Source organism: Ceratotherium simum, chromosome 10, assembly GCF_057802395.1.
Source record: "Ceratotherium simum simum isolate JZ-2026a chromosome 10, ASM5780239v1, whole genome shotgun sequence".
Lineage (NCBI taxonomy): Eukaryota > Metazoa > Chordata > Mammalia > Perissodactyla > Rhinocerotidae > Ceratotherium > Ceratotherium simum.
This window is the reverse complement of record NC_141909.1, coordinates 57,295,145-57,315,457: the sequence shown is the minus strand read 5'-3', so window position 1 is coordinate 57,315,457 and position 20,313 is coordinate 57,295,145. Positions and strand designations below refer to the sequence as shown.

The window sequence follows — 20,313 nt, the reverse complement described above, 5'->3', positions numbered from 1 at the left end:
AAAAGAAGAAAGCATTACCATCCAGGGGCGATAATCCTTTTCACACTTAGGTTATATCCTTCCCAGACTTTATATAGTGTTGGTAACCTGCTTTTTAAGGTACATTTATTTATGTATTTATATATTGTAATTATATATAAATATTACCTACTTATGTGAATATCATTTCATGTATTAAGTTTTCCACAAATCATTTTAATGGCTGCATCACAATGTATTGTATTTTCAAACCATATTTTTGATCGATCCCCTATTATTGATCATTCATTGCTTCTGATTTTTTTGTTACTTTTTTTTTTTTTTTTTTTTGGTGAGGAGATCAGCCCTGAGCTAACATCCGCCAATCCTCCTCTTTTTTTTTTTTTTTTTGCCGAGGAAGACGGCCCTGGGCTAACATCTGTGCCCATCTTCCTCCACTTTATATGGGACGCCGCCACAGCATGGCTTACCAAGCAGTGCGTCGGTGCGCGCCCGGGATCCGAACCAGCGAACCCCGGGCCGCCGCAGCGGAGCGCACGCACTCAACCGCTTGCGCCACCAGGCCGGCCCCCTTTGTTACTTTTTTAAATGGCCCTTTGATAAACATCCTTATAGCTAAATTTTATCAATGACCTCTAATTATTCCCTAGAATACATTCCCACAATCTGTTGCTAGGTCAACAGACACTAGTACGGTTCTCAGGGTGCCCATTCGGCCCTTGGAAGGCATCATCTTACCCTGCTGGTGAGTATTTAAGTTTGGAGTGCTTTCTCTCATCCTAGGGCTGACATTTTTCCAAAACTGTTTCTGCAATTGGCAACTTTGCCTTAAATTCAGTTTTTTCTTTGGCAGTGGCCTCCTGTGCTGTTGCTAGAAGTGGCTGATATGCATTCACACATAGTCCCACATGATGCCGTCCCTTGATGTCATCTCTGTATGGCCATATCCAACTAGGTGCAGAAAGTTAAAAATCCAGGTCATCTGCATCATCTTAATGTTGACCTAGAAGTAGAACTAAACTGTTTTTCTGGATCCAGTTCTGTTACTAACAGCCAGCATCTCAGACATCTTGAATTTTTAAATCCCAATATGATTACGCACAACCTACATTCTAAAATCTGGGTGTTCTCAGCAGCCATACAGGCGTTCACCTTTACGTCCCTCTCCATCAAATCAGATGTATCATCCTAGACTCCTATGACCCTCATGGAAGTTTAGTTGGGACGTTGCAGAGGTAATTCCTCTATTGCTGGGAAACTCTCTTTTCTGTGTGCCTCTACCATTAAGCTCCTTCTCAGAATCCTAAGATCCCTGTTCTTCAAGCACCAAGTGTAATTCTAATACTGAAAAATAACATTTAGCCCATTTCTTTTGCACAGTGTGAATCAAGCATTCTTAACATGTCCCCTCTATGTGCTGGACCTTTGTAAATATATTACCCACTTGAGTAGGACAAATACATGCTGTCAAGTGAATGGAACTGTATATAAAGCAAAAGCTTTGAAAATAAATGCCCTGCTAGCAAAAATTGGAGAGGCACTGGAAAAACTGTAGGGGAATGTGAAAATGCCTTTAAAGGCACATGGAAGAATGTCTTGGTCTATGAAAAACCTGGGTACCAAGCCAAATTCTACAAAACAGGTTAAGTTACGAAGGGGTTTACAAGAAGATTCTTAACTCTTCAAAAGATTTTATATCAGGATTTCCTTATGTGGAATATTCTCCCAATACCTTTAAGATTTAATTTTGTTTATCCCTTGTTTTGAACTTCAGTGCCTAACAAGAGTGCCTTCCTGACCCATAGCAGATGCTCAGTAAATGCAAATTGAATCAAGTTCAGTTTCATTCATTTCATAAAGTCAGGCATACATACATTCATACATGCAAGCACATACCCACATTTATTTTTAAAAACAGCTTTATGAATTAATTGGCACCTATAAAATGAACCCTAGAATTGACAAATGAGCTTCCATCTCTCATGCTGATGGATTAATTCCTAGAGGTTAGTGGTGGAGCACTACGTCAAGAAGGACTCTGAGGCCCCATTTGGGCTCAGCAGGAAGGAGTGCCATGATCGACTAGCGATGTCTGCCACAGGATCAGGCAAGGAGGGAGAAACATGAGTGCCATTATTTGTCTATTTGGTGGCAGATATGAGTCTGTCACAAAGAGCGCTGTTTAATTCCTCTCTCAGGAGCTTGACTGCCTAGGTTTGAATGCCACCTCTCTCCCACTTATTAGTTGCATGAGCTTGGGCAAGTCACTTAACCCCTCTGTGTCTTGGTTTTCTTAACTCTAAATTAGGAATAACAATAGATCTACCTTATGGGATGTTTATGAGGATTAAAGGGGTTAAATTATGTAAAGCATTATGAGCTATACACAGGCACATAGCATTTTAAGCCTATGTAAGTGTTAGCTATTATTGTTATTGTTGTTATTATTATATTATGTTGTATTTCATTATTCCCCTACCATTGACTTGTGAAGGGTAGTTTACACTCCCCTGGCCACATATCCCCCCTTTGTGAAATGGACGTAATGAGAAGACAAGAGAAGGTGCAATGAACTAGGGTGTGAAGGGATCTATGCCACCCACCCAACTACTCTGCAGGCAGGTCAATTTCAGAGACTCCCGTTGCCCTGGACAAATCAGGGTAGGGTCAGACTAACAATCCCTGTGCCCCTCTTCTTTAAAGGGATGATTTTCCCCATGGTTTGTGGGGAAATCCAATAAAATCAGATGAGCAACTTGAATATAAATGCAGCATGAATTGCCACTCAATAATCAGTAACCACACATGACTGATCTCCCCCAGAGGTTCCAAATAGTTTCTGAAAACCTGGGTGTAAACACTGTGCTGTCAGAGTCAGAAGATCCAGCACACGGTGGGGCCCTTGGCCTTGGGCATGTCACTTACCTCCTCTAAGTTTCAGTTTCCCCACGTGTAAAAATAGCTTTCTTCACAGTGTGATTGCGATAATTAAACGAAAGAACACATCTGAAATGTTCTGAAAGCTCTCCCACACCATACAATTGTAAGGTGTAAAAATACTCTTCTAATCTCGCAAGGTGCAGGAAGGTGCTAGAAGGACGAAGTACAATCTACATTACTATCATGCTGTTATAGAACATGAAACCACCCCATAATGAGGCCCCTTATGTTTTTTTAGAAGCCAAGACCTTCTTTTTTTTAATAATTTTATTTATTTATTTTTCCCCCAAAGCCCCAGTAGATAGTTGTATGTCATAGTTGCACATCCTTCTAGTTGCTGTATGTGGGAAGCAGCATCAGCATGGCCGGAGAAGCGGTGCGTTGGTGCGCGCCGGGATCCGAACCCGGACAGCCAGCTGTGGAGGGCGCGCACTTAACCACTAAGCCACGGGGCTGGCCCCCAAGACCTTAAAAATGAATTCTGCTCTGTAGCAAATAGTCCCATGGAAATGTCACAGTATATTAGTTTTGATTCATAATGTTTTTGCTTAATAGTATTTTGATACACATCTGCTGGATTTGATTTTCTTTACCCTTGCTAGCTCCTCTTCCATGGCTCAGGATGCTGTTTGGCCTAAATGCTATAATTCGGTTGCCATTTCTAATTGAGAGTTGGTGTCCCGATGACCATTTCCAACAGGGAACCTAGCAATTCTGTGTATTTAAGAAGAAAGGTTTGAGATGTACTAATAAGGCAGGGATGGGAGAGCCAGCCAACTTGTCAAGCAGGAAAGTTCACAGATTGTGATAGAGCTTCCCAAACAGTGTTCCTTGAGTTGGCAACTGGTGGGGGGAGATGCTAAGACCCAGGACCAGTCCCCTCACAGCCTCCACTCTGCTCCCATACAAACAGCATCATTTTCTGTGCGTGTCTTGCCCCGAAGATCAGGAGCACAGTCCAATAGCTTAGGGTGTATATTGTGTATTTCATAATCTTTGTCTCCTCTGATTCTCCCAGCCGTTATTTACGCCCCCTCCCCCTACTTCACAACCAAGGAACCTGGAGTTAGAGGGTATGTGACTACTCCAAGGTCATGGAAAATAATTAGAGGAGCCAGGACAGGCTCCCAAGACCTCTCTTCTTTCTCTTCTTCTCACTTCTCATTCTTTTCTCCTTTCCTCCTTCTTTCATTCTTTGTTTCGGCTTTTTAGTAAATTATGGGCATATTTTAATTTTAGAAGAGTGACATAGAAAGAAACAAAATCTACTTTTGTCCTTTTTTTATGGAAAATTTGAAAAGCAGAAAGTAGAAAAACATCACCCAACTTACCAACGACCAAATATAAATAAAGCTGATTCACATTTTAGTGATTTCTATTCTATCCCTCCCACCCCTATTTTTTGCATATTTGGTGGTGGTGGTCCTCGTTTTGTTTTGTTTTTACCATTTTAAAATGCTGTAGATACAAGTATATATTTTACGTTTATAACTTAGTATTGTCACTTCAATATTTGCCCGCGTTGCCTACTTTTTGTAGACATTATTTTAATAGCTACGTAAGATTCCTCGACAATACTCTGCCGCATGGGTAAACTGCGGATAAGTGTAAGTGTTGAACATTTAAGTTTCAAATTCAAATTTTCTGATTGTCATTTTTTTACTACTTCCACTGGGCCATTCTCTAGTACAAGAATTAATGGCATATGTTATCCCAATTGTACGTGGAATTCTTAATGTTGTATCATTCAAGGCAAACAGGTGATTAAATGACACAGGTTCTTTAAAATTAAAAATAATTTTTAAAATATTTGTATCCTCTGACCCCTCAGTCACCTCTCCTGTACAGAATCCTTCATCTCATGACAGAGGAGATCTCTATGACTCAAAAGATTGACAAAGCAGGGCCGGCCCGGTGGCTTAGCGGTTAAGTGCGCGTGCTCCGCTACTGGCGGGCCCGGGTTCGGATCCCGGGCGCACACCGACGCACTGCTTCTCCGGCCATGCTGAGGCAGCATCCCACATACAGCAACTAGAAAGATGTGCAGCTATGACATACAACTATCTACTGGGGCTTTGGGGAAAAAAAGGAGGAGGATTGGCAATAGATCTTAGCTCAGGGCCGGTCTTTCTCAGCAAAAAGAGGAGGATTAGCGTGGATGTTAGCTCAGGGCTGATCTTCCTCACAAAAAAAAAGAAAAGATTGACAAAGCAAACTTGAATTTCCAAAATCCATGATTTCAGGAAAATTATCTCCCTGAGTTCTCTTTGATTTTATAAAATTTCAACCCCTTAATTTCTAAAGGAAATCATTAAGAGAGACAACACTGGGGAAAAGTAAAAATAGAAAAATTCTATAAATCAGGGCCTCTCCATCCCAATCCCAGCATCATGTGCCTAACAACACATTTTTCAACAGAAAGAAAAATGCTTTCTTTTTTTCCAATTTGTCTTTCTGTTCTTTTTTCCAATAGAATTCAAGGTGGCTTCTTCATCACAAAGCCTTCCTGATCTTAATGCAAGGTAATAGTTTTCTTTTTGGACAAATCAGGTGGAAATTCGTGCTTAGAGATGATGTTTCAGGACCTTTGCAATCCTAAAGATGGGGAGTCGGGGGTGAGGATGGAATGGGGGTGCCGGGAGCAAGTCCTCTGAGGAAGGAGGGGTTCAGTCGGGGGGTCTCCTGGACTGGTCCATAAAGGACCTTGTAATACTGCTCCCCTCTACCACTCAGTCACTCACAGGGTGAGGGGTGGTCCCAAGATCAGAGTCCTGGATGCCCAGAACTACAGAGATGAAAGGGCAGTTGGTGATCTGAGTCTGGAGGGAAGGTCTGAACTGGGAAGAGATAGCAAAAAGCTCACAGGCGGTGCTCGTGGTGAATAGATGAATGAATGCCCAAAGGAAGTTTCAATCTTCCCTGCTCAGGCATATTTCCAAGAGTTAAATTATCATTCAGTGAGTATTCACTAAACTGCCACAGGGCTTGGCACATGCTAGACGATCAATAACATATGGAATAAATGAGTAAATGCCTTCTGTGTGCCAGCTCTGTGGAAACCAGTGTGGGGGTACACAAGACTTCTGATTCACAGGTCTTGTCTTTGTGGCTCACCCCCTACAATCCCTCCCCAAAGGATGACTGGGGGAAGGCAGTCGTTTATCTCCACTGGTGAAGTGGGTTGACACTAGATACAAAGAAAGCACAAGACCACTTTGGTTATGGTGAGAAGCAGGAATGAACTCCCAGCTCTGCTGCTTAGGGAAGCCACTGGTTACAACTTGAGGGCCCAGGGCTCTGCGCAGGGCTACCGCTCAACCTGGTGAGGTCAGCCCCCTAATCCTGCAGTGGAGACATTGACCCCTCCATGCCATGCTTGACACTTCTGGAGTCTGAGCAACACGGATCTGACAGGATAGCCCCAACTAAGGCCAAGTGTAAGAGGTCATGGCTTTTCGAAGGCCTCTTCACCTCAGTTACTGACCCACACAGCGTGTTAAGCTATGTGGCAGTGAAGGGGCCAGACAGTGAAGTGACCCCCTGAAAGGTCATGATTGAGAAAAGGTCGTGATTGAGAACAGGGAATCTGGAGCCAGGCTGCCTGGTGTGAATCTCAGCTCCTCCACCCAGGAGCTGTGTGCCAAACGGCAGCCACTCAAACTCTTTGTGCCTCAGTTTCCTCATCTGTAAAATGGGACCATAAGAGTTGCAGCTTCGCAGGGCTGTGGTGAGGATTAAATGAGTATTAACTCACAGGGCACACTTAGAACAGTAGCTAGCACACAGGACACGCTCTGTAAGCGCTACAGATCGTTGTTATTCTCCCTTCTGCTCCCTGCGAGCCACCACGTGGAAAACTTAGCACACCTGGAACACAAATCATGATTCCTAGTCAGCTTTATTCCAAACACGCGCACCCATCCAAGCCTTTATTCATAGTTCAGCTGAGTGGGTTTCTTGTTCCCAGGGCCCTGAGGACAGCGTGGGGATCAGAGAGGCCCTGGGGTCTTACTGTGTCTGTCCATATGCTCTTTGGCTTGTGTCCCCAGAGTCCAGGCCCAGGCCTTGGGGTGTTTGGAGAGGCCCTGGCTTTCCCTGACACAAGGTTTCTGAGAGACTGGACCCTCCACAAACCCCTTTAGGCAAGAAGTGTTGCACTCGCGTTTGTTTGTTAAGGCGGGGCCTGGGAAAGGGGAGCAGATTCAGGTCAGGTGTTCCACCAGTCCCTGAGAAACAGCAAGACCCCCTCTCCCATTTCCACACCCACGCCCTGAAGGTCCCCCAGGCCTTCCCCGCTCTGAAGCAGCTGCAGATGCAGGCGCGGAACCATCAAATCTCCCCAGGATCTAAGATCCAATGGCTGCTCCTTGCACCTTCCCCATGTGGACGGGGCGGGGAGCTGGTGTTTGGCCCAGGTAGGCCAGAACCCTGGTCCTGCTTCCCAGGTGCTAAGGCCACGGTGGAGCCCTGGCAGGTGCCCCAGAGGGCCCTGCAATGTCCCAGCCCAGGGCAAGCATGGCAGGGAGGGTGCTGTGTAAATGTACCTGAAGATGGAAATGATCAGAGCGGCCACCGTTACCTTACATATAATCTCCATGTTTGTTTGGCAGCTTTGACTTCTCAGTGTCCTTTCATGGGGACTTGCATTGTCTCTTTGGGTCCCAGTGGGCACCTGGTGAGTGAGGTAGGACAGGCCTTCTCCCACTGGAAGGATAAAGCCCAGGGGAGTCTCCTGATCTGGCCTTGAGGCCTGGAGCAGAGCAGGAGTTGACACTTGCCTAAAGAGCTCACCTGTGTCCACTAGTTCTTGATCCCTGCGGTCACCTGACCTAGGACCTACTGTCTTGCCACTTGACCCCGGAGCCCCTTTTCAATGGTGCATCCTGAGAACATAGCCACTCTGCCCCAGCCCATAGGCCGGCACAGACCCAGGCCCTCCCACTGGTCCCTTGGAAGTGGCACAAGATCTGCCTGTAACTCCCACAGACGCTGGAGGGAGAACGGTGTTCCTGTGGTGACTCTCGGCTCGAGCAAGTGGCCTCCTCCTCTCTCCCTCACCCTCTCACCCCCAGCCTCAGACTGCAGCCCCTCACCCCTCCCTGTCCTGCATCAGGGGACCCTGACCCAGACAGGAAACGGGCCTGTCTCATGAAGGGCTGCTGAACTTCTTACTTCCCCTATAAGAACAACAGCCACTCTCGTTCTGACCTCACCTGTGGGGACCTGTGGTAGAGGTGTGATTATCAAAAAGGCGCAGAAACTGAGGCACAGAGAAGTTAAGTAACTTACCCAAAGTTACTCTGCTATAATGCAAGAGCCAAGATTCAAGCTCAGGTCATATGACACCAAAGTCAATGTTTTTTTCTACCAACCAGAGTCACTGCCCATTTATATGTTGGGCATTTTCCTTACGCCCATCTCTGCCAGTGGGCCAGTTTACTTGAGATGACTTCAGGGCCAAAACACCCGAAAGGCCCCTCTCACTCCTTTGAATTACAGTTTCTTGCCCCCCATTAAAAGTCAAAGATTCTCAAGGAAGGACACGGTGTGGGTCTGTGTGTTGGGGTCATCCCTTTTGATCCTGAGCTACCAGACAGCAGGGCCTGCCCCTCACACTCAACACCCTGTCATCAGGCCCTGTGGAAACCTTTCTCAATGATGGTGGTGTATGTAGTGGGCAGACTAGAGGGGGCAGACCTCAGTGCTTGATTTTAAGCTGCTGCAGCATCTACGTTGGTATTTTTTCCACTCTGTCTGAGGGAGCTGTGAGGCAGGAAGGGCCACTGGAGTGAGCAGGGTCATGAGCCAGGAAGGACAGAGAATGGTCCAGAACATAGACTGTCAGTGATGGAAGCCTAGCCCATTGGCCTTTGAAGGCACCCACAGATCCTTTCACTCTAAGTGCAGGAGCAGTTGGCAACGTGGGGCTCTGCGGGCCAGAATGGCACACAGGCTATTTGCCATGATCCACAAGCTGGTCCCCTCGAACCTTGTGACATCCACCATCTGGGGCAGGCGGAAGTCTGCAGGAGCTGGAGAACAGCCACCACCACCCCAACTTCCCAACAGGCCAGAGCACTGGGTTCCTAACCTGGCCCCTGTTTGGAAATTGACCAACCCCTGTGCTACCCTCTGACAGGAGCCCAGTTGCTGGCCCCTCTTGGGCGAGCATCTTCTTCGCTGTCCCTCCTTCTATCTCTGAACCTGCTGGCGAGTCTCCTCACTATGACACGACACCTTCTACATTCTTCGTGAAGCACGATAGAGAATTTCTGGCCTGGCAAGACCAGGGCACACAGACAGAATGGACCTACGAGAGCAAGTCAGGTAGGGAAAACTGCACCCTGCTGGCCACCCCACGGCCGGGATCCCTGGGGGAAGGGGGAGAAATGCATTCCCTGTATGTGAAATATTATGACTCGACTACTGACTCTCATGCTAATGATATATACTGCTTCCTATGCCATTTGAAGTCATATTTTGGGTAAGAAGTTAAACTCCTCTACTAGTCCTGCTGCCCCCTTTTCCATCTGAGAAAGAGCATCATCAAAGCGCTGAAACAAATACCTTCTTCAGTCTTTCCCTGTCTCTTAGGTAGTCTTCCTGTTGTTGTTCTACGTGAATACAGGCCCTATTTCCCTCAGGGACTCAGGCCATTTCCTTCCTCAATTACAGACTGGTTCCCTGGGGTGATAGGCCATATCCAGATAATCTTGCAGATGGTGGCGAATGGGCCTCGGACCACCCCATACTCTGTCTCAGTGTGCAGTCAAAGCCAGCCCTGATTCAAGCCCAGCCACAAAACATCTGTAGCATGAACTTTTGTGGCCACAACTGGGAGACACCCGAGAGAGTTCGACAAGATTGCATTGAGGATCTTAATCCTCTACCCAATTAAGCCCTAAGGCCCCTCACTCTAGGATCCCGGGGATGGAACACTGAACAGCATTTCTTGCTATTATTAATAATTTAAATCCAGCCTTGGTGACATTGATTCATCACAGATTCACAGATTCATCTCACATCTGTAGTCATGGCAGCGGTAAATTAGATTCCCCCATCACCTCACCTCCCTGCCCCCTTCCATGTCTGCTATATGTTGTAGTTCAAATGTGGTGAAATGAAGTTAGGAGCCAGCAACCCCATGAGAGTGAATGGAGAGGCACAGGGCAGGCCCACACAAGCCAGGAGTTCAGTGGCACAGGCAGCACACGATGAGAAGGATTTTACAGGCTAAATCAGTTCATGGGGGACCTTTGCAGCATGTGTGCTCCAATGGAGCCCCAAGAACTAGAACCATTTCAAAGTTAGTAAGTATGACAGCGGGGAAAAATCTGAGCATTTATCTAAATATTCATAAGCAGAATTCTGAAAGTCATTTACTGGGTAATCACCTGTGAAGTGCCAATGCTAAGCTTGAGAGGATGTGGGAGAGGAGAAAAGAGATAGGAGAAGGCTGGGGTGTGGGAAGTGGTTCATATCACTATGGACCCACCTCCACAGAGAGAGGCCCTCCTAAAATCATTATTTTATTTAACCTGTTCATTCATGATCCTTTTGGTCCCTAAGCTTAATTTACAGAGCTAGTCAAATCCGTACCTAATTTAGGTTTTGAGCACTCTGCATATTTGGTCTGTAGGGGCATGTTTTGCAGCTAAGTGTCTTTCTAGTACTGAGTTCTTAAAAGCCAACATGTGTTTAGTGTATAGTGAAAGTCTAGCCACCCACAGTAAATAAATGCCAACTGATTAAATACTGTGATGTGGGTGACCTGGACCAAAGGTGTGGACTGCATTGGAGCCTCTAAGTCAGGGTCAATGACACACCCCAGGTTTCTGCAGTTATGTGAAGGGATGGTGGCTATAGCAGAGACTGAACCACAAGGAAAAGCAAGAAATTCTCTAAAATTTATGGAGGTTTTTCTTTTCCCTTCTGCCTATGGTTTACAATCTATCTTTCTGGAGAGTGTTGGTAATAATTGGGTAAAACTTACCAGAAATACGTACATAATTGTGTCTGGCCAATGGAATGGAACAAATATATGACAGAGAGACTTCTCTGAGAGGGTGAAGAGTTTTAAGAGAAAGTGAGGGAACGTGCAGGAGGAAACTAGGAAGTATGGAGCTGCAGGAAGGTAGAAGAGCTCAAAACAGCATCTAGAGGAGTTAGAGGAAAGTGACAGAGAGAGAATGATCTGTGCATGATGGTGATGGGGCCCATCCACGAAGGCCAGCCAGGCCTTCTGCAGTTGGAGTACAGAACACTAAAGATTCCCAAGCATGGCGGATGCAGAAAAGAATCTGCTTTCAGCATAGGGCGGAAGCCACCCATCCACTTGCTGGAGAAACTCAGACAATCAAGGCAAAAGCAACCCAAAGAGCTGGCAGTGTGGACTGAGGGCCAGCAGGGGCAAGCAGAAACGAGAGCAGGCATTGACACTGCTGCTCCGTGAGGCCCAAGACTGTGCATCCCCATCGCCAGGTGACTGTAAAGATGCAGATTGCCAGCCTTCCTTATCAGAATTCCTGTCTGTATTCTTAACAAGACCCCCAGAGGATTCTTAGGCACAAGAATGTTGGAGAACCAGACAACTTCAAGTGTAGGATGAATTTCATGGGCGCTACGTTCCTGTTTTTAAAGCTTTTTTTTATTATGGGACCGTTCAACCCCAGTGGGCCAGAAACACTATTTCACATGACAAGGCCCTTCTCAACAAATAAAACTTTGAACCAAACATGGAGAAGAAACACCCAGATAAATCCTTGAAACCTATTACTACAGAGAGTGGCAGGTCTGACATGGAAGGAATGCTAAAGGCACAAGAAATGCCTCGTGATTCACATGAGGAAGCGTTCTGAAGGAGGACCAGAAGGACTATTTATGGCCTCAGGTGTCTTCCTATCCAGGTGCAGAGCAGGGTCATAAACAAAGTAGAGGGGAGGCCCTAACACAGAGCATCATATCCATGCTTGTAGAAACCCTCAAGAATTGGTGCCTGGCACATAGTAAGCACCTATAAATATTTTTTAAATACTTGTGAAATTGTTGTTGAATCCTCATCTGATTCAAGATCAGATATGATGATGAGAAGGTGTATCCTACTCCCCAAACACAGTCTTGGTAGGAAGGGGGCTGTGTATAGACATAGGCACACACAGAGACACTGAGTGTATAGAAGTGTGGGTGGGGATAAGCAGAGGGAGGGGAAGTGCCATCAGAGGAGCAGTTTACTTCAAGCCCCGTGGCCAGATGGGGAAGAGGGTGGGAAAACTCCCAAAAGTGCAAACTAGTGTTTGCATAGAATTCCCTTCAGTGGACTTGGATTTTGAAATCATATGCAGAGGTTAAAAAGATGAGAATGTTACCTACAGTAAAGGTAAGAAAATGGCTCTGAACTTTAAAAATAGTGCCAGGAGAGTTGAAGCCCAGGATAAACTAATTCTTACCAAAAAGTAATAATAATAATACTGCAGGCATCAACTAAATAAAGGTTTCTTTTAAAATAGGATTGGGGCAGAAAGATCAAGGCAGGCAGGGCCACTGTTTAGTGCAATGTTGAGGAATGGTTCAGAGAAAGTCAGGTTCTTCAATTGGTATTTTATTTTGACTTCACTGTGAAGGAAAATGATCTTCAGATTGAAAAGCGTGCAACAAAATTAGGCAAGACATAGGAGAAACCAAAGATTGGTGACAAGATCAGAAGAGATTGGTAACTTCTGTGTCCTGACCTAGATAAAAACACCCTAGACTATCCGTAGAGAGAGAAGAGCTTAATCATGTTTATGGTTTTTGAGGAATTTGGGAAATGACCCTGCAACAAATCTGGGGCAAATGTTGGGAGCAAAATGACCACAAGAAAGCAGCATAGGATCAATAAGAACAAATCAAGTAATGCTGGATGTTAGGTCACTTTCTGACAAAGTTATTAGATCAGGGAGCTATGGTAACCCAGCAGGCCCAAATTCCACATGTGTTTTATTTTCAAAGCCTTCCTGATGTTCCTGTGGACAAGACAGAGAACTATCAGGTGGATGCTAATGTCCGATGATGGAGCAATAACTGTTAAATAACCTCCTGGAGATTCTGTTTAAGGATCAGAGTCAACCCAGTTTCCAGTGGGGGTCCACAGGGCTCTGTCCAGTACACTTTATCTTGGTACAGATGTAGGGGGACTATTTGTATTTGTAGATGACCTGAAGCTGTTGGGTGATGGGGGTAACGTAATTAGATTCTAAAAGATCTTGACAGGCAGAAACATTGGACCTGGACTAGCTGGATACAATATAATGGTAATTTATATGAGAGCCTGCCCTTAGGCCCACAAAAGCAGTGAGATGGAGAAGTACAAGGTGGGGAAGCCCTGTTTGTTGTAGATGCTTTACTCAACCACAAGCTCTGTAAGTCAGTGGTATGACCGATGTGACTGCCAGAAAAGTTAATATAGCCAAATACAATTGAAAGGTTATAGAACGGGGGATTTGTCCTGCTCTAGCTGTGTTCGAGGGCCAGCCCAGAGACAGCTGTCAGTTTGAGGGATACCACACTCTATGAGAGCTAGGAGCACAGTGGCTGGGGCTTGGAGGAGACGGTGGTGTTAGACAGACTTGGAGACTACGTCATATGCAGAAGTGTTGAAGCAAAGTGGGGTGTTAAGTCTGGAAGACACGTGCCTTCAAATATTTCATGATCTGCCACACAAAACTGAGGCCACACCTCGCCATCTGCACTGAAGGGCTAGAATAGGACCACCCTCAGGGAAATATGTCAAGAAAAGGAAATTATTCCTGACAGTCAGAACCATGCCATGGTGGAATGAGTTTTCTTAAAAGTTGGAGCATTCCTTGTCTGTAGAGGGCTCAGTCACAGTTGAAGAACCAGCAAGCACGGATACTGCATGTGTGCGGGAGGCTTCTCATCCAGGCACCGCAGACCGGGCTCCAATCCCAACACTTCCATGAGACAATGGAGCAATTCGCCGCTGCTTTTTCATCATGGGCCTGCTCCTCTCTGCTATTAAGAATGGGTTGTAGGGTGTGTGTTTGTGTGTGTGCACATGCACATGTGTGCGCACACATGTTTAGGAGTAGGAAGAGGGAGAGGTGGGGGTGGGGGAGGTAAAAAAAGTCAGGACTACACAATTCCAGAAGACATAAAATAAGGGTAACCAAGAACTTACAAAAGTTCTCAAAAAATATAGTAGCCTCCCGTTGCATATCTCAGTGGATCTATACTAGACAGCCCCCTTGTTTCCAAGCCAGCCCCCATAATGCACCTCTTGGGGAGCTCACGGCAACAGAACACCAGAGACACCCACTTCCTTCAGTGACAGGCATACCCCATAACGTGTCTACATGGCTGTGGAGCCACTTGACTTTATGGTTCCTACAACTACTCCTCCTTCAGAAGGCGGAATGTCTCTAAAGTCCCCCTCCAACCCCAGCCATCCTATCTATCCTGGGAACCCAAACTGGTCCCATGGTGACCAGAGAAGAAGGCCACAAGGGGCTACATTTCCTGACCACTGGTTTATTGCAGTCCTAGAGTAAGTTAGCAGAGCTAAAGAAGAGGAGGAGGGGCAGAGGGAGCATCCAGTATCTGCCAGCACTGCCTCAGACCCATTTCTTCCCCTCTGTTAATCAGCTTTGGCTGCCAAGAAAGAACCTCAGACCCTACATGTCCAATACAAACCCACTGGAAAGAGTGAGGTTAAAATTGTTAATGGCCATCCTCTTCTGTCTTTTAACAGCATCTTTAAAATCGAGATTGAAAAAAGAGCAAGAAAGCTCAACAACGATGCTCAAGTCTGATTCGGAAGGTATCATTTTAATTTTATAATCTTATGATGACTTTAAATGACTTGTAGAAAAGTTACAAATCCATCCATGAGAAGGTAAGAAGCAGAGAATTAACATGCCTCTGGCCAAAGAGAGGCCTCTTTTGACCATTTTAGACTAGGGCATCCTTAGTTAAGGCTTGTGGCCAAGGCATTATTTCTAGAGCTTGATGTTAAGGCTCAAGGCTCAGGTAAGAAACTGAGCCAAAGGGGAAAGTGCTTTCAAATTTGAATTAAAAATGAATTCTGGAAGGGGGGGAACAATATTTACTACTGGTGTTTGGAGGGAAGATAATGGGCTATCATACTCAGTTCACTCCATGACATTGACTATACACCTACTGACATTTTTCGTACACCTACTGTGTACTGGGCAGGATATAAAGATGGACAAAACCCACATGCCCTCTTAGAACTGAAACTGTAGTGGGCAAGATGAAATATGAACAAAGGGAAGGGGATCGATATTTGTTGAGCATAAACTACAGGCCTCAAGCTGCTAGAGATCATGGAAGCCTCTTATCCCACAACATGTGATCTCCACCCTGGTCTCCCCAGCGATTTTGGAGGTGATCTTTAAATTGATTCTCTTGGGGATCAAAAGGTCCGGACTAGTTCCTCACACCACACTCTGTTAATAATTGTTCCTCTTCTTCTTCAGGGCACATTATCCCTGAAGGGCCACAAGAGGAAGAAAATGGTGAGAGTCCCACATCTTATATCCAAAGATGCCTGCTCCCTGCAGAGTATCCTGCGCTGGGGATGGTGGTCCCAGTGGGTGGGTCCCTTGCTCATCCAGCTTGCACTAAGTCCTAGAGAGGACCTCGGGACATGCTGGGCAAGCAGCCCCCAAACCTGGATGTGCTTCTGTGTCCTTTCCTGAAGGGGTGGGGGGTAGAATAAGAAACAGAGAGAAGATCTCTGGAGTGAGACAGAATGACCTGCAACAGGACCAGAAGTCCATCTCTCTACTCAAGCTCTGCTATAGGGACTCCCACATTAAGAGGGTCCAGTCAGTCGCTGGGTTCCCTGTGGTCTGGGCAGTAGGGCTTGACTGGGATGCATGGGCCCCTCCAGATGGACTCATCTGACGGCACTTTGGTAGGGTATAAACTGGAGCCCCTACAAATGGTGGCCATCAAGGCTTATTAATTGTTATTAAGGACGGGTTAGTTGAATCCTGTGAGGTGAAAGGACAAGGGAGAATCCTGATGGAATGGCAGAATCTCAACTTGCATACATCACTCCACAAAACAAAAGCCCTGCAGTTAACCAGACCCATCCTATTAGAAAACAATTTAGGGACTATGATCTGTTGTCTTTCAGCATGGTGGGGGCTGGAGGAGAATCAGGGCTTACACACACAGGGAGCTTACCGAACAAACTCTTTCAAACCCTAGACTATGCATCCCATCTGCCACTCCACCGCCCCCAGAAAGGTACTGATCAATAGAATTTGCTTCATCTTATTCCATTTCAAGGAGGGGTTAGAGCGGTGCTGCTCAAACTTTAATGGACAGAGCGATCACCTGGAGATCTTGTTAAAATGCAAATTCTGATTCAGTAGGTCTGAGGTCCTGCATTTCCAACAAGCTCCCAGCAGTGGCTGCTGCTGCTGACCCATGGACCACACTTTGAGTAGCAAGGTTTTAGAACAGCTTATAGATTTGTGCCCATACCAACCACCAGACCAGACCATCCCTTGATCCACCTGTCAGGGATAACAAGGAGTTCACTACATGAAGGGTCAAGGGGGTGAAGAGAGGACTGAGTTTCATCTGTGTGCTTGTTTGTCAGCAGAGCTGGGTTGCTCCTTTCTCAGAGCTGGCCCCCGGACTAGTCGCTTCCTGCTCCTCCCCTCCCTGACCTCACCTCTAACATGGGGATCTGCCCTGAAAACCTCTATCCCAGATTCAGGAACTGTGGTCTCAAGAAAAACCCTTAGAGGAGAGGCATTGATTGAATGGGGAAGAATTAAGATTTGTTCTTGATCAATTCCGGAGAAGACACGCTCCACTTTAGGGAATCCTGTATGCCAGGCTTTTACCCGTTAGCACACTCCGCTGAGACATGTGTCCTATGGTTCCCATTACACAGAAGAGGGGACTAGATGCAAAGGGGCTGAGTGACATGCTGGGAGTGGCCCAGGTCCTGGATGACAGGGCCACCACTCAGGAACCTGGCCTTACCCTCCCCCCCAATACCCCACCCCCTCCCCACCCCCACCCCCACCCCACCCCCCGCAGCCTCCCAAAGAGCAACTTCAGGGAAGATAACGATCTCATTAGAACAAAGGTAGAGGTTGACAGAAATCTCCAATGGGAAAGTTAATTAGGAATCAGGGTTTTCCTTCTCATTCAGCCCCAGTTATGGCTGCGTTACTGCATATTTACTGTGTTTGTCTTGACATGTAGACAGTGCCCGCGGATGTTAATAAGGTTAGTCATCACGTGGAATCCAACGCTTCTGAACACTGAAGTTCAGTACTCAGGACTGCTAAGCCACCTTCTCCCCTTGATAAACACCTGCTTTTTTTCCCCGCAAATTAACTGCGTATTATTCAATAAAGCCTATTAAAATATGGCAATCACAAATGATGGGGATTTGCTAAGCTATCAGGGCCAGAGCCAGACTCTCACTGTCAACGCAGGGCAGGCACATACTCACAGAACCTTACATGAGGCTCTGCCACTCCGTCTCTCCAGACCCCTGTTCTACCAGTTCCCTCATGTCTCCTCTCCGGTGACAACCGAAATGAGCTTCCTGGGTGCTTGCTTGATTCCCACGAATTCTGCTGGGTTTTCCTAAATGGCTCTTCAGAAATGCTCTAGGCCGTGTCCATGGCACACAGTTCGGGGGCACACAGTGTTTTTGGAATCCAGCTGAAAGGGCTTCTTGCCTTTGCCGGTTGTGAGGACCCCAGGGGGGATGGCGTGTGCCTGTGGGAACTGCTGGGGGGACTCGTGCAGCACGGGGTCCACCGCAGGTGGCAGATTTCTGCAGGCGGAAAGGCCCCTGGGCCTGGTCTGTACAGGCAGACGCAGCTGAGTGGAGGCCTCCATCCCACCAGGAGCCCAAAGGAGTCGGCATTTTTTTTTTTTTTTTTTAAAGATTTTATTTATTCATTTTTTTCCCCCCAAAGCCCCAGTAGATAGTTGTATGCCATAGGTTCACATCCTTCCAGTTGCTGTACGTGGGACTCGGCCTCGCGTTGGACGGAGAAGTGGTGCCTCGGGGCGTGCCCGGGATCCGAACCCGGGCCGCCAGCATCAGAGCGCGCGCACTTAACCGCCAAGCCACGGGGCCGGCCCGAGTCGGCATTTTTATTACTGAACCAAAATTGGGAAGAAGTGCAAAATTAACGTGTGCGGAGACCACAGAGAATGTCCCTTCTCCGCCCCCCAAGGCATAATAATAGAGCACAAAATCGGACAGAAAAAGTCAGCCCTACCCGAACCTGGGGCATTTTCAGGGCTCTCTGGATGGCCCAGCTTGAAGGGGCGGGTGTCATCCAGAGGCTGTGTCAACAGGCCACCATAATTTCCCTGGGGGCCCAATTATCTGTAAGAGCCCTTCCTCCTAGCTCTCACCTCAGGATCCACACATTCCCAGGATCAGGGAAATGAGGACCAGGCTGTAATTATCAATTCCTCAATTCAGTTTGCACCCTGTCGATGCGGGAGGCTTTAAGCTCCTCTCCTGGCCCAGAGAGTCACCAGGCTGTGGCTGACCTTGAGAACAAAGGCATTCACTATCTCTGGTGGACTGTTTTTTAGCTCACTGGCTTGGGGATTCATCTCTTACGCTTTAATTAGCAATTATGAACCATATGCAATTCTGGAAATTGGCAATTTTTGACAAAACTGGTGGGAGACAGGAATATTTCTCGGGATTTCCAAGAGAAAAATCACATTCAGAATAAATCTTTCAGAATAAAATCTAAAATCCTCCCCACAGCCTACAAGGTCCTCCGTGAGCTGGCCCGGCCCCATGTCCCTTGCTGCTGCCCTCCTTCACGCTCTGCTGCTCTCCAGGCATACTGTGCAGAGCTCTTGTAGTTTGTCAAATATGTCAATCACACTCCCACCCACTCTCACCACCGGGCCTTTGCACTTCCTAGCCCCCTGCCAGGAATGCTCTTCCCCAGCTATCTGCCTGCTCACTCCCTTGTTTCATTCAGGACTCATTCAAATGTCACCTTGTCAGATGAACCTTCACCAGCCACCAGGAGCACACAACTCACTTTCTTAAGTCAGCCACTGAAACTGACCCTTCTATTCCTATTTTATTAATATCCTCAAGTTGAATTTTAGGTAATTTGATGAATTTATTTTAAGTCTTATTGATGATGTTGTGTGTTTATTTAAAAGAACAAGGATGAATGTCATAAATCTATTTCCTTTTTTTTGTTTTTGTTTGTTTGTTGTTTTGTTCTTTTTCCAACTGTCTTTCCTTTTGCTGAACCTTCCAAAATTGAAAGCCGTGGAGTTTGTTTCTAAAGAGAGCTTTTGGGACAGTATATTAAATGAGCACACAGACAGGCTGGAAATCGAGAACTTCAGTGACAATGTAAGTTGGATAGATGTTGGAGCAAACGGAGCAGGGTGGCTCGAGGCCAGCCGGGCACTGCCCATTGAGCCCCGGGAGTCACAGCTTCACCCCGTTGTTAGCATAGCCTAAGTGAGCTTTCTTAGAACAGACCTAAGTTTAAATGACACACATTAAATCAAAGAGGGTCAGAGAAAAGCCAAATGCAGCTCTAAGGCCCTACTTTGGGAGTGTCCTGCTGGTAATATGGGCTGCTTTTGAAGGCAGCAAAGCCAAAAACACAACATGAAAGTTATCTAGATATCAAGGCAAATCATTCTTTGTAGAAATCCTATGTAAAAATGAAGTTAGATCCTGGAAAGATGGACTAGATATCCTTTTCCCACTAACTACAGCTACCCTAGACATTATATATAGAACAAACATAAGAAGCTTCTGAAAGGCAGAGAGAAGAAGACAGACCAGCTAGGGACCCTGGGACTGAGGACTGACATGGCGGTGAGTTTCCTGAGTTTTCTTTTTGCTTCATATATCCCCGACCGGCTGCTAGAAAAGATAGCAACCCGGAAACCCCAACCAGCACGGACAACAAAAGCCCCAAGGAAAGCCTGCTGTCTCTCACCAGAGAACCAGGAATGGGGCAGCCTAGCAAGACAGAAGCTCTAGACAACAACCTCCGCAGTGCAGGCAAACACCGCAACAAACAGCAGTGGGGCACCTCCCCCAAATCTGTAGGCTGCGACCACCACCCTTCAGAGGGCACAGAACTAGCCCCGAGATTCAACGGACATCCTTTCCCCAGTGATACCCAATAACCAGAGATGAGATGGGAAGTCAGAATGGTTTGAACAAGGCTGACGTCTACAGTATGTTGTTTTGTCCTTACTGCATGAATTTTTTGCCTGCTGGTACAGCCTCTTGGCTCTAAACTTCTAAGGCTTACCATATATGTCAATTCAGGTGGAAGCATTATTATGCATCCTTTCGCATAAGGCTAAGAAATTTTCTCAGGA

The 20,313-nt window shown here is 46.4% G+C and overlaps 2 protein-coding genes across 3 annotated transcripts in view; one reads left to right on the top strand and one right to left on the bottom strand.

Annotated features, from left to right (window-relative positions):
• CBY2 (chibby family member 2) overlaps window positions 1–20,313 on the bottom strand; it is a 132,931-nt gene that overhangs the window by 73,807 nt on the left and 38,811 nt on the right. The window lies entirely within an intron of this gene.
• ERICH6B (glutamate rich 6B) overlaps window positions 1–20,313 on the top strand; it is a 45,701-nt gene that overhangs the window by 762 nt on the left and 24,626 nt on the right. Inside the window, exons 2-5 of the mRNA XM_087435744.1 lie at window positions 7,096–7,334; window positions 14,666–14,734; window positions 15,414–15,530; window positions 19,206–19,321. Coding sequence (XP_087291870.1) covers window positions 7,096–7,334; window positions 14,666–14,734; window positions 15,414–15,530; window positions 19,206–19,321 — 541 coding nt within the window. The remainder of the gene's footprint in view (window positions 1–7,095; window positions 7,335–14,665; window positions 14,735–15,413; window positions 15,531–19,205; window positions 19,322–20,313) is intronic.